The sequence below is a fragment of the Ranitomeya imitator genome, chromosome 1, assembly GCF_032444005.1.
Source record: "Ranitomeya imitator isolate aRanImi1 chromosome 1, aRanImi1.pri, whole genome shotgun sequence".
NCBI lineage: Eukaryota > Metazoa > Chordata > Amphibia > Anura > Dendrobatidae > Ranitomeya > Ranitomeya imitator.
In genome coordinates this window covers 376,483,655-376,498,711 of record NC_091282.1, presented here as the reverse complement: position 1 = coordinate 376,498,711, position 15,057 = coordinate 376,483,655, and the positions used below count along the sequence as shown (strand labels likewise).

Here is a 15,057-nt window from a genome sequence, read left to right as displayed (position 1 = left end):
GTATCAATATATTACATTTATGGAAGAAGCTAAGAAGCTACCATACATCATCAGACAGGCAAAAAACTTTGACAGGAGACGTACCGGAAGACATAAGGATTTGCTCACAACAATATTATGCTTGTGGCCAACTATGCAGACAAAGATCAGCAGCATGTTTCTTTGTTTTTAAAGACCCTTGCTGAAGTTTTATATATATATATATATATATATATATACATATATATATATATATATATATACGGTATATATATATATGTACATATATATACATACAAGTGGCAGAGTATTCTCAAGATCTGTGCATGATATCTATCACTTTTGATCATCATAAAATATTTGAGGGCTAGCTGAAAGGTTGAACACAAACGAAAAAAGTATATTTCAGCTCACCCTTGCCATTCCATCCGAGGTGGTGAATATTGGTCCAAGCACGGAGACGAACTGTTGCTGTCACAACGCTGAACAAAGTATTGGAAAAGAAGAATTGGCTCCGGCTCCAGGAATAAAATGTAGAGACTTTATTGATGCACGGTGGCGCAGTGGTTAGCACAGCAGCCTTGCAGCGCTGGGGTCCTGGGTTCTAATCCCACCCAGGACAACATCTGCAAAGAGTTTGTATGTTCTCTCCGTGTTTGCGTGGGTTTCCTCCGGGCACTCCGGTTTCCTCCCACATTCCAAAGACATACTGATCGGGAATCTAGATTGTGAGCCCCATTGGGGACAGTGATGATAATGTGTGCAAAACTGTAAAGTGCTGCGGAATATGTTAGCGCTATATAAAGATTATTATTACATATTAAAATGCTGCTGAAACATGACCGGCATGGTCGGTGGGGGAGAGTAACCAACACCCGACTGGACGCGTTTCGAACACAGACGTGTTCTTAGTCCTCAGTGTGTTGATAGAAACACAGGTTGCAACAAAAATGTTCACAGCAGGTGAAAACAATTAAAATAAAATGAATTAAACACGTGATGTGACCAAATAAACACAACAAAGTGAACAAATAAAACTGTGCAACAATTCTTTATAATTCTTTATGTGAGCACATGTCTTGCGTGAATATCATGCAAGACGTGCTCACATAAAAAAACCCGCTAATTTCAATTGTTCACAAAATGTAACCACTTTTCCCATAAAAAAATTTCTTAATTGTAATTCTGATTATGTGGTTTACATTGTCGAATGTACTGAATGTAAACTTTCCTATGTTGGATCCACCATCAGAAAGTTTAAAGAAAGATTTAGAGAACATCTTTATGATATAGTACATCCTACACTTCGACATGTGTCCAATGTATCTAACCATTTTGTAAGATTTCATAATAGGCACACCACACATCTCAGGACATTTGCCATTGAACAGATACATAAGGCCACACGGGGTGGTGATAGGGAAAAGAAGCTACGTGATAGAGAAGCTTTCTGGATTTTCAGGCTCAATACCAGAGTCCCTTCAGGGTTAAATCTTAGAAGGGAAATTATGCTCCATTATTAATTGATTTTGCGGTTTTTCTTAGATCTCTTCAGATTTTCAACTTTTTCTAAATTTGCATGTTCCTTATGATTTATGCCAACTGAATTGTTGCACACTTTTATTTGTTCACTTTGTTGTGTTTATTTGGTCACATCACGTGTTTCATTCATTTTATTTTAATTGTATTCACCTGCTGTGAACATTTTTATTGCAACCTGTGTTTCTATCAACACACTGAGGACTAAGAACACGTCTGTGTTCGAAACGCGTCCAGTCGGGTGTTGGTTACTCTCCCCCACCGACCATGCCGGTCATGTTTCAGCAGCATTTTAATATGTATCAATAAAGTCTCTACATTTTATTCCTGGAGCCGGAGCCAATTCTTCTTTTCCAATACTAGCTGAATGGTTGCCTTGTGTATGGCCACCCCATGTATGGATGTGCTTGTAAAAGAACAGCATCAATTATTTCGTTCAGGAGGTCTTTTGGCGCTATTTACAGAAGGACTAATAGTACTAAGGGGTAATGTTACCTCCTGTAGTGAAAGTCGGTTAATAAGGTAACACGTATTACGTAATGCCTTACCAGTATTGTTCCCACAAGTATCATCCGTCTCGTGACCTGAAGCAGCAATCTGTTTACCTAACCGAGTTTAGGAACATGTTGATTCACAAGTTCTAGCCTACATCTGCGGGAATAACTGCTGGCTGCAATGATGTCACTGGCTCACAGGGTTTTAGCTTGTTCTGTCCTTACGCCAGTACCTAGAAATCACTCATGTACATACAGGGTCCTACGGATCACGGCATTCTGCCAGGCCAGACAACTTGTTTTCAAGCTCAGTAAGAAATTGGAAGACAGATGGGAGGAAAGAAAATATTAACCAGGTTGGGAGGGAGCGGAGGAAGGCAGAAAACCATACAAACACACTTCAGAATAACAAAGCAGAACGGTGAAACTGAGGGCAAAGGAGGAGACGAATAATGTGAAAAATATCACAGAAGCTCTATAATAGATACAATCAGACGGACAGATGAAAACTGATCCACACATCAAGACAGGACCCCCACATTCATGTAACGTGCCAGGGCGCAAAAGACGAGTATCTAGCCCACAGCTGCCGCCCTGCGACACGTTACAACAGGACAAATCTGTGTATTAAAGAGTTCCTAAAATGTTCCAGGTACTATGAATGGAGGACTAGCGAAATGGTGGGTATCAGGTATACAGTTTGATAACTTTACATGATATTCATTTTTATATTTTAAAATGATATGAATTGTATAATCTTTGTGGAACTGTCAGAATAGGGACCCCATTATAGGTCAATGGGGACCATCACAGCATTCTTCAGTTGTATGATATACAGGTGCTTCTCACAAAATTAGAATATCATCAAAAAGTTAATTTCAGTTCTTCAATGCAAAAAATTAAACTCATATATTATATAGTCATTTCAGAGTGATGTATTTCAAGTGTTTATTTCTGTTAATGTTGATGATTATGGCTTACAGCCAATGAAAACCCAAAAGTCATTATCTCAGTAAATTAGAATACTTTATAACACCAGCTTGAAAAATGATTTTAAAATCCAAAATGTTGGCCTGCTGTAATGTATGTAAATGTACTCAACACTTGGTCGGTGCTCCTTTTGCATCAATCATTGCATTAATGCAGCGTGGAATGGAGGCAATCAGCCTGTGGCACTGCTGAGGTGTTGTGGAAGCCCAGGTTAAAGGGAACCTGTCTGCAGTTTTGGCCGATATAAAATACAGCCACTGCTTTCGGGGCTTACCTAAAAGGTAAGAAAAATAACTTTTATTATACTCACCCAGGAGGGCGGTCCAGTCTGATGGGTGTCTCAAGTCCGGATCCTGCGCCTCCAATCTTCTTGCGATGCTGCCCTCCTGTTGGTTCATCGCTCCCCGGCATCGCGCTCCTGCGCAGGCGTACTTATCTGCCCTGTAGGGGAAAAACCAAAGTACAGCAGTGTGCAAGCGCTGGGAAAGGTCAGAGAGGCCCAGCACCTGCGCTCTGCAGTACTTTGCTCTGCCCTCAACTGGGCAGATACGTACGCCGGGGAGCGATGAAGCAACAGGAGGGCAGCATCGCAAGAAGATAGAAGGTGCCGAATCTGGACCTGCGACACCCATTGGACCGGAGATGAAAATTTCATTCTCCAGCAGGAGTTGACACCTGTCTACACTGCCAAAAGTACCAATACCTGGTTTAAAAACAACAGTATCACTGTGCTTGATTGGCCAGCAAACTTGCCTGACCTTAACCCCACTGAGAATCTATGGGGTGTTGTCAAAAGGAAGAAGACAGACAGCAGACCCAACAATGCAGATGAGCTGAAGGCTGCTATCAATGTAAGGCCGGGTTCACATTAGCGTTCGGGGGCTTTGCGGAGGGCTGTGTACTTCCTCCGTTAAGCTCTGCCTACTTCCGCATACTTCTGCATGCATCCTAAGTACCTATCTTTATCATTGGGTATGCAGGACATGTGGATTTGTCGTTTCAGTTTCTTGTTGCATTCCAGTGCAGTCGGCGGGCGTGTCAAAACAACGCATCTACATACATCCGCATGTCCTGCGTATTCAATGTTAAAGATGGGTACGCCAGGACGCATGCATAAGTATGCAGAAGTAGGCAGAGCTTAACGGAGGATGTACATAGCCCTCTGCAAAGCCCCCGAATGCTAATGTGAACATAGCCTAACCTGGGCTTCAATAACACCTCAGCAGTGCCACAGGCTGATTGCCTTCATGCCACGCCACATTGATGCAGTAATTGATGCAAAAGGAGCCCTGATCATTTACTGAACATACATTTCAGTAGACCAAAATTTCAGATTTTAAAATAATTTTTTCAATCTGGTATTATAAAGTATTCTAGTTTACTGAGATAATGACTTTTGGGTTTTCATTGGCTGTAAGCCATAATCATCAACATTATCAGAGATAAACACTTGAAATAGATCACTATGTGTATTATTATTATTATTATTTATTTATATAGCACCATTAATTCCATGGTGCTGTACGTGAGAAAGGGGTTACATATAGGGTTATAGATATCGTTTACAGTAAACAGGTTTACAGTGACAGACTGGTACAGAGGGGAGAGGACCCTGTCCTTGTGGACTTACATTCTATGTGTATAATGACAATATATAATATATGAGTTTCATTTTGTATTGAAGAACTGAAATAAATTAACTTTTTGATGATATTCTAAATTTGTGAGAGGAACCTGTATATTTCTTTTGTTTAGTTTCTCTGTGTATATTGCACCCCAAGATTTACAAATACTGATGCAAAATACCGCTGTCTGAATGAGGGCTCATGCCCTTTTCACATCACGTCTGAGCTATCAGTTAGACATATATCTTGGAAATAATGTCCGGCCTACACTTCGGACAGAAGGCTCAGCCATATGTCAGGCTGTCTCTGCATGAAAACCTAGCTTACTAAGCTTTTTCATACAGTAAAAAACCAGTGTAAAGCACTTGTGTGTATAGCAACATATACAGACAGATGGAGGCCAAAGGGATGGTCTTTTAACCTACTTCGGGTCAGTGGAGCTTTATGGTTATATTTGACATATATACGTTGAAAGATTTTTCTAGCTTAACTAACAAATGTAGAGTTTAAAGGTGACGTTAAAAGAGCCTATTATATTTTTCTAGCCACTACTGATTAGTATGATGGGTTGGGCGCTCAGCACTCCTGGAAAGCAAGTGCTCCACTAGGATTCAACTCCACACATTCGTAAAGAAGAACTTGGCACTCCATTGTTGAAATGCTAGTAAATATTTTCATTGCAATAAAAAATCGTATGATGTTTCGGTCTATTCCACAAGACCTTCCTCAGATATTGCAAACAGGGATCAGTGTAGGAAAGTAGGGGAGCAGTACAGGCGTAAGGTGTGGTGTGACTCAGGATACTTTCACACTTCTGTCTTTTTGCCTCCGTCGCAATCCGTCGTTATGGGCAAAAAAACGGATCCTACAAATGTGCCCGCAGGATCCGTTTTTTTTGCCATACACTATAATGGACGACAGATTGCGATGGATTGGCCACACGTCGCATCCGTTGTGTGACGGATGCGTCGTGTTTTAGCGGTCCGGCGTGACAAAAAAACGTTCAATGTAACTTTTTTTGTCCGTCGGAACCGCCATTTCCGACCGCGCATGCGCGGCTGAAACTCAGCCCCCTCCTCACAATGGGCACACGTTGTGCTAAATTTAGCACAACGTCCGTTGGTACGTCGGGCCGACGGTTTGCGACGGCCCCGTACCGACGGAAGTGTGAAAGTAGCCTCAGATGGCTGTCGCCCGATAGATGGTTTGGCTGATTGTTCGGCCAGCAGTTATCTCGGCTGTCTCTATCAATATCGACAGGTTCAGCCAACGTTAGACTAGCGTTTATGGGGGCTTAACGGCTACTTTTCTACACCTATCTCTAGCTGCAATCTGAATATCTGAGGAAGGTGTTTTGGAATAGATCGAAACATCACACAATTTTGCATTGCAATACAAACATTCACTAGCATTTCAACCACAGAATGCAGAGTTCTTGTCATAGTAAAATTCTTGTCCTCGAAATATTTAAAAAAAAAACATAGAAAGCTGCTAGAATGTGTGAGGGAATGGTATGGTATAGCAGCTTTTATAAGGTGTCAAGGCCTATACATTTGAGGACTGTCTGATAGGACCCTGGTCTGCGTCACTATTATTATCAGTGACCCTGAGGTACAAGAAGATCTGGAGGACACACGTAGCCACATCTGCAGAAGATGCAAACACGTAGCATGGATGAGATTGTAGATACACATACACGGTATCACACCGAGCAAAAGTTTGACCAAAACATGCGTGACATTCTACTGAACCAAATCCAGAGAATACACAGACAGTCTAGGTTGTTTTAGTCTCACACAAACAGTGGATTTCTCCTATCACTTCCCCTTAGCGCCAGCTTCTTGCTGACTCAGCCCTGAGTAATCAGCCTGTCTGAATAATGACTTTTCAGGCCCAGCTGTGCTTGCATAATCCAGACCCCCTCCTCCATGTTTTGAGCTTCCAGGGAACCAGTTTAAGCAGGATTGTCTCCTCTCCGCAGCCTGGCACCATATCTAGCACGCAGTCCAAAACAACCCATCCCCCATATCATCATCTCAGCCGAGGGCTGTGGCCAGAACCACAAGGCCCAATAATGACTTGTTAACAGCATTGATAAGGAGATTCCCACATGAAAATGTTAAGTCCTCTATCGTGACCTAAACATATTGTTGAGTCAGCACATTAGTGTCTGGGTAGTAATGTCTGCCAAGCTTTCATAAGCTGAGGAGATACTGGGCTAAATATACATGGTATATACTGTGCCATTGTGTGCATCTGTCTCCGATGTGCAATGTATACTATGCCATAGCTGACTTCACATCTATCTTCTCCATGTAAACAGAAATAACGCAGATCCTAGAGGACCCAGCGATTCCTACATGTAAATCCATTTCATCACTAGAAACATCTCCCTCTTTATTATTCTAATTAAAAAATGTCCTAAAAATTGCACAGACCAGTCGTGAATTACAAGTAATTCAAAAAGGGCTGACTATGGTCCCTAATATATGGCCAGCTTAAAGGGGTTTTCCAAGCATTCAAAAGTGATGACCTATCATTTCCAGAACAGTGGAGGTTCAACTCCCCCATCAATCTGCCAATACTTTTTCTGGTGGTTGGATATAAACATTGAACAGAGCAGAACAGTGCAATTCCATTTAATGTGTAGCAGCCGCTGCTGAGCCCGGCACATCAGATCCTATGCATTCATTTTACCAGAGTTTTTTGCAGCAGCTGCAGCCGAGCTCTGCACATCAGCTCCTATTTATTCATTTTACCAGAGACTTGTGTAACAGCCTCTCCTGAGCCCTGCACGTCAGCTCCTATTCATTCATTTTACCAGAGAGTTTTGTAGCAGCCTCTGCCGAGCACTGCACGTCAGCTCCTATTCATTCATTTTACCAGAGACTTGTAGCAGCCTCTGCCGAGCACTGCACATCAGCTCCTATTCATTCATTTTACCAGAGACTTGTAGCAGCCTCTGCCGAGCCCTGCACATCAGCTCCTATTCATTCATTTTACCAGAGACTTGTGTAGCAGCCTCTGCCGAGCCCTGCACATCAGCTCCTATTCATTCATTTTACCAGAGAGTTTTGTAGCAGCCTCTGCCGAGCACTGCACGTCAGCTCCTATTCATTCATTTTACCAGAGACTTGTAGCAGCCTCTGCCGAGCACTGCACATCAGCTCCTATTCATTCATTTTACCAGAGACTTGTAGCAGCCTCTGCCGAGCCCTGCACATCAGCTCCTATTCATTCATTTTACCAGAGACTTGTGTAGCAGCCTCTCCTGAGCCCTGCACGTCAGCTCCTATTCATTCATTTAACCAGAGACTTGTAGCAGCCTCTGCCGAGCACTACACATTAGCTCCTATTCATTCATTTTACCAGAGACTTGTAGCAGCCTCTGCCGAGCACTGCACATCAGCTCCTATTCATTCATTTTACCAGAGACTTGTAGCAGCCTCTGCCGAGCCCTGCACATCAGCTCCTATTCATTCATTTTACCAGAGACTTGTGTAGCAGCCTCTCCTGAGCCCTGCACGTCAGCTCCTATTCATTCATTTTACCAGAGACTTGTAGCAGCCTCTGCCGAGCACTACACATTAGCTCCTATTCATTCATTTTACCAGAGAGTTTTGTAGCAGCCTCTGCCGAGCACTGCACATCAGCTCCTATTCATTCATTTTACCAGAGACTTGTAGCAGCCTCTGCCGAGCACTACACATTAGCTCCTATTCATTCATTTTACCAGAGACTTGTAGCAGCCTCTGCCGAGCCCTGCACATCAGCTCCTATTCATTCATTTTACCAGAGACTTGTGTAGCAGCCTCTGCCGAGCACTGCACATCAGCTCCTATTCATTCATTTTACCAGAGACTTGTAGCAGCCTCTGCCGAGCACTACACATTAGCTCCTATTCATTCATTTTACCAGAGACTTGTAGCAGCCTCTGCCGAGCCCTGCACATCAGCTCCTATTCATTCATTTTACCAGAGACTTGTGTAGCAGCCTCTGCCGAGCCCTGCACATCAGCTCCTATTCATTCATTTTACCAGAGTTTTGTAGCAGCCTCTGCCGAGCACTGCACATCAGCTCCTATTCATTCATTTTACCAGAGACTTGTAGCAGCCTCTGCCGAGCACTACACATTAGCTCCTATTCATTCATTTTACCAGAGACTTGTAGCAGCCTCTGCCGAGCACTGCACATCAGCTCCTATTCATTCATTTTACCAGAGACTTGTGTAGCAGCCTCTGCCGAGCCCTGCACATCAGCTCCTATTCATTCATTTTACCAGAGAGTTTTGTAGCAGCCTCTGCCGAGCACTGCACATCAGCTCCTATTCATTCATTTTACCAGAGACTTGTAGCAGCCTCTGCCGAGCACTGCACATCAGCTCCTATTCATTCATTTTACCAGAGACTTGTAGCAGCCTCTGCCGAGCCCTGCACATCAGCTCCTATTCATTCATTTTACCAGAGACTTGTAGCAGCCTCTGCCGAGCACTGCGGATCAGCTCCTATTTATTCATTTTACCAGACTTGTAGCAGCCTCTGCCGAGCCCTGCACATCAGCTCCTATTCATTCATTTTACCAGAGAGTTTTGTAGCAGCCTCTGCCGAGCTCTGCACATCAGCTCCTATTCATTCATTTTACCAGAGAGTTTTGTAGCAGCCTCTGCCGAGCACTGCACATCAGCTCCTATTCATTCATTTTACCAGAGACTTGTAGCAGCCTCTGCCGAGCCCTGCACATCAGCTCCTATTCATTCATTTTACCAGAGACTTGTAGCAGCCTCTGCCGGGCACTGCGGATCAGCTCCTATTTATTCATTTTACCAGACTTGTAGCAGCCTCTGCCGAGCCCTGCACGTCAGCTCCTATTCATTCATTTTACCAGAGACTTGTAGCAGCCTCTACTGAGCACTGCACATCAGCTCCTATTCATTCATTTTACCAGAGACTTGTAGCACCCTCTGCTGAGCACTGCACATCAGCTCCTATTCATTCATTTTACCAGAGATTTTTGTAGCAGCCGTTGCCGAGCCCTGCACATCAGCTTCTATTCATTCATTTTACCAGAGACTTGTAGCAGCCTCTGCTGAGCACTGCACATCAGCTCCTATTCATTCATTTTACCAGAGACTTGTAGCAGCCTCTGCCGAGCCCTGCACATCAGCTCCTATTCATTCATTTTACCAGAGAGTTTTGTAGCAGCCTCTGCCGAGCTCTGCACATCAGCTCCTATTCATTCATTTTACCAGAGAGTTTTGTAGCAGCCTCTGCCGAGCACTGCACATCAGCTCCTATTCATTCATTTTACCAGAGACTTGTAGCAGCCTCTGCCGAGCCCTGCACATCAGCTCCTATTCATTCATTTTACCAGAGACTTGTAGCAGCCTCTGCCGGGCACTGCGGATCAGCTCCTATTTATTCATTTTACCAGACTTGTAGCAGCCTCTGCCGAGCCCTGCACGTCAGCTCCTATTCATTCATTTTACCAGAGACTTGTAGCAGCCTCTGCTGAGCACTGCACATCAGCTCCTATTCATTCATTTTACCAGAGACTTGTAGCACCCTCTGCTGAGCACTGCACATCAGCTCCTATTCATTCATTTTACCAGAGATTTTTGTAGCAGCCGTTGCCGAGCCCTGCACATCAGCTTCTATTCATTCATTTTACCAGAGACTTGTAGCAGCCTCTGCTGAGCACTGCACATCAGCTCCTATTCATTCATTTTACCAGAGACTTGTAGCAGCCTCTGCCGAGCCCTGCACATCAGCTCCTATTCATTTATTTTACCAGAGACTTGTAGCAGCCTCTGCCGAGCACTGGACATCAGCTCCTATTCATTCATTTTACCAGAGACTTGTAGCAGCCTCTGCCAAGCCCTGCACATCAGCTCCTATTCATTCATTTTACCAGAGACTTGTAGCAGCCTCTGCCGAGCCCTGCACATCAGCTCCTATTCATTCATTTTACCAGAGATTTTTGTAGCAGCCGCTGCCGAGCACTGGACATCAGCTCCTATTCATTCATTTTACCAGAGACTTGTAGCAGCCTCTGCCGAGCCCTGCACATCAGCTCCTATTCATTCATTTTACCAGAGATTTTTGTAGCAGCCGCTGCCGAGCCCACGTGCCTCATAAAGAATTTGGCACATATTTTAGTGGCAGTGGAGTACTTTTCAGTCTAAAATTACATCACTTTTGTCGAGTAAATTATGATGCATTTTATTTGCCCACTGGGCCACATCCTGCCATACAGTTCAAGAGATATATGGGCCTTTTTCCTTAGGGCTAATTTTTATGGCCTTTACTAAGGGGGCAGGGCTCATAAGGTAATAATTCAGAGGAACTTATAGACCTATTCTATTCTAGAGTTCTATTGGAAAGAGCTTATAAACACTGCACATGTTAAGCCACCGCTGCAGCAGTGGCTGATTGCCTAGGCATTAAGCTGTAAACAATAAAGCAAAAAATTACTGTGCATTTGAGAATGGATAGGAATTTTAATAACAAGTAAATTGTAAAGTTACTTGCTTTAACAAGCACTTTGGAATTTTACCTATCTATAAAGAAGGGATAACACCTACTATCAAGTGGACTGGCCAGTTATATTATGGCTTTACTACAGCACATTATTTATCAGTAAAGTAGAATACCCATAAAGTTTTTATTGCACCCGTGGCTCGTACCTTAGATTTTTTTTTTTAATATGGCTATTTAAAGAGGACCTGTCACCAGATCAAAAGCGAAAAATTTTTGCTCTTATTTTATTCCCCCTGCTCTATTATCTGGGGGCGCGTCTTTAGACTTCCGCACTCCTTTGTAAAGACCACTAAAAATAGCAGCAAATAAAAAGGCCAATATCTTTAAGGGTTTGCTCACGCTAGAGTATAAATTGGACAAGCGTGCAACGCGAGGAGAAAAATGGAATGCTCTTGGATGATAATGAGACTGACTTTTTATATGCAAGTGAAACTGAAAAAAACAAGTAATACTCAGGGGAGCGGCAGGAATAAAATAAGAACTGGTTATTTTTGATCTGGTGGTAATAATCACATTGACAAAAAACTATTTCTTTCTGGATCTACTTTCCAACCTGCAATCTTTGCAGTAGACTACTAATGGCTAAAATAAATGATATGTTCCAAGAGTGTACTAATCTCCATAATAGCTTTATTATCATAAACTATTAAAAACGTATATAAAAATGTGCGTCTGTGCCTACAAATATTTATAATCAGATAAAGATAGGATAGGACTTTTATACTCACATAGACAGACAGCTGCCAATAGACGCAGTCCTGATTCAGGTGCAAAACATGTTGGGAAGAGAGGTTGTAGAACGTAGTTGGAAAAAGTCAATGCAATGACGGCCTGGTTTGTAGGATAAATTACCAGGACTGCAATCCAGAGCCGGAGGAAACTGCAACGCAAAATATATTTTTGCTTAACACTGAAGAAATATCAAAATAATGCTATATTCTCATTATAAAATGCCAACACATACCCTGCTAGTCCACCAAAGATGTCCTTAACATATGAATAGTCTCCTCCAGATTTGGGTATGGTGACTCCAAGCTCTGCATAACATAGGGCGCCCACTGCAGTGATTACTCCGGTGACGATCCACACAATAAGGGCCATACCCACCGAACCAGCATTCTCTAGTACTCCCTTTGGAGATACAAAGATCCCAGAGCCGATAATATTTCCTATAAGACAGGATTTCACAGAACGTTAGTGGGGTGAAGAAGAAAGACAACTGTGTTCACAGCAATATGTGGAGTGAAACAAATATAAAGGAAATTATAAGTCACAAGTTAATACAAGTCTCAGTACAGTATCATACATATTCCTACTTTACCTCTGGTTAAATCACCATACAAGGTTCCTTCTACAATCTTATTAGGGTTTTTAGTTTTTTTACTTATAGGATGAGACATGTGCATGAAGATTCATATATTTTCCCTTTCTTGGACCATTATTTCCAACTAATTGCCTTAATATCAATTTAGGATTTGCTGACTTACATTTTCCAAATAATACAAAAAGGTTACATTGCCATTAAAGCACCCCTGTCGTGGAAAAGTTCATGAAGGAATTCCTACTGCTTCCAGAAAGCACAGAATCCTATTACATGTTCAGCATGTTATAAGGTCTAAACCCAGACAGTCTTGTGATAAGAATTAACTGCTTACAGCTTGGCATATCATGAGACTGAATGTACCTACCTGAGGATAATCCTAAAAGCTACAAGATCTTACCTACTGTACAGAAGCCAGACTACAATGTGCTACATGGAACAAGTCTGGGAAAAGTTTTGTAAAATGTTGTCTGATGCATTCATGTGAGTGTAGATAAATGTGAGTTTTAGGCATGGGTGGAAAAAATGCTGCAAAGTAAGAATGCTTTCAAAAATTGAAAGTGAATAAACAAAAGAAAACAGGATCAAAGAATTAATTCTTCTACGTACACACAGTTTCTGAAGGAACTAGAAAGACAGATTAGGTTGTTCTAAACATCTTGAGGATCTAACTCCAGATCTTCTGTGGATGTAGCCAAATCCTTCTGTCTGCTCATGTAATCCCAGACAAACTCGATGCTGTTAAGATCAGGGTTCTGTTGGGCCCAAAAGGTCACTTCCAGGACTCTTTGCTCTTCTTTACACTGCAGAATGAATTTAGAGCCAATTTGATGCCTCCCTGTTGGTATTGTGTAAAGGATAATTATTTGCCTATATTTCTCGTCACTGAGGACACAAATTAATTAGCAATGTTAAGGACCGGAGATGCAGGGGTCAGCCAAGGAAACTTAGTGCTGCAGACCAAAGACACATCATGCTTACTTTCATTTGAAATCAGAAGATGTCCAGCAGTGCCATCAGCTCAGAACTGGTAGTTACTAGTGTGACTCAGCTACTGTTCGGTGAAACTTGTCAAATGTGGTCTTCGTGATAGAATTTTCACCAAAAACCATATCTTTGAAATCGAAATAAAGTTAATTGACTCAAGTATTCATGAAAACATTGTAACTGGGGTACAGAAAAAAATGAAATGGCAGCAGGTGCTCTGGACTGATGAGTCAATATGTGAAATAACTGACTGACAAAAAGCAATTTGTTTGCCGAAGGGCTGGAGACCGGTACAATAACGAGTGTCTGCAGACAAAAGTGAAGCATGACGGAGGCTCTTTTCAACTTTGCAGATGCATTTCAGCAAATGGAGTAGGGGATTTGGTCAAGATTAACAATATCCTCAATGCTAAGAAATACAGGCAGATACTTATCCACCATGCAATACCATCGGGGAGGCAAATGATTTGCTCCAAATTTAATTTATACCAGAACAACAACTTCCAACATACAGCTGATGTCATTAAGATCTATCTTCATCATAAAAAAAGAAAAAGATGTCCTGGAAGTAATGATATGGCCTCCACAGATTCCTGATCTCAACATAATCGAGTCTGTATGGGATTAATTGAAGAGACAGAAGAACAAGTGCAAACCTACATCGACAAAAGATCTGGAGTTAGTTCTCCAAGAAGTTTGGAATCATCTTTCTATCGAGTTCCTTCAGAAACTGTGTGCGTGTGTGCCTAGAAGAATTGATGCTTTGATGCCTATTTGAAGGCAAAGGGCAGTTAAACCCAAATCACGTAAAAGTATGTGAATATTCTTTTTTTATGTTAAACATATCCCTCAAGTTTAAAATGTATTTTATTATAGTTCTATGGCCAGAATGAGACTCCTACCTCTGTACCTCCAATACCTATGACCCTACATGGATCTGAAAAAAGCAAGACATTATTCTTTTCTTCAGGAATACGTGAAACACTATTCATGTACCTAGTAATTAGTAGAGAAGACAATATAACTGGGTAGATAAACTCGCAACTAACTCCACTAATATTTACGGTCCGTTTACATGGGCATGATATGATCGCCAATTGGTAAACGTTTAGAGATCTGTGGTTGTTTGAATTCTTGCTTACCAAAGTAAATGATGCTAAACTAGATCACTCAGTGCGCATAGGATTCCATGGTTCTCGGAAGCACGAGTCCTGTTTACACCGGACAATGCACCACAGAGAATGATGATCTATTACGCTGTGCAAAAGATTATGGTATTTCATCTGATGAATGAGCTTTGGCAGCCGGTTTATACATGATTCATGATCATCTTGGAGCGTAAATGCCTCTTTACGATTTAACCCTGCAATAAGTGGACCAAGAAATTACTCTTTCCAAGTAGTTTTGTCCCCATAAATTAATAAACCAAAACACTACTGCAGATATCAGAAATACGGGTTGTCTTTTTTGAGAGGTAAAATATAATTCTATCACCCACAGAAATAAACAGACAATATAGCCAGGGGTAAATCTAAACAATGTCTTTTGTTATGTTTAGTAAAATTGTGCTCTACCATAGGCCGATT

The 15,057-nt window shown here is 42.0% G+C and overlaps 1 protein-coding gene across 1 annotated transcript in view; it reads right to left on the bottom strand.

Moving 5' to 3' along the window:
* SLC7A8 (solute carrier family 7 member 8) overlaps positions 1-15,057 on the bottom strand; it is an 81,245-nt gene that overhangs the window by 43,184 nt on the left and 23,004 nt on the right. Inside the window, exons 3-4 of the mRNA XM_069761818.1 lie at positions 12,128-12,332; positions 11,892-12,043 (exon numbers count right to left, since the gene is read on the bottom strand). Coding sequence (XP_069617919.1) covers positions 11,892-12,043; positions 12,128-12,332 — 357 coding nt within the window. The remainder of the gene's footprint in view (positions 1-11,891; positions 12,044-12,127; positions 12,333-15,057) is intronic.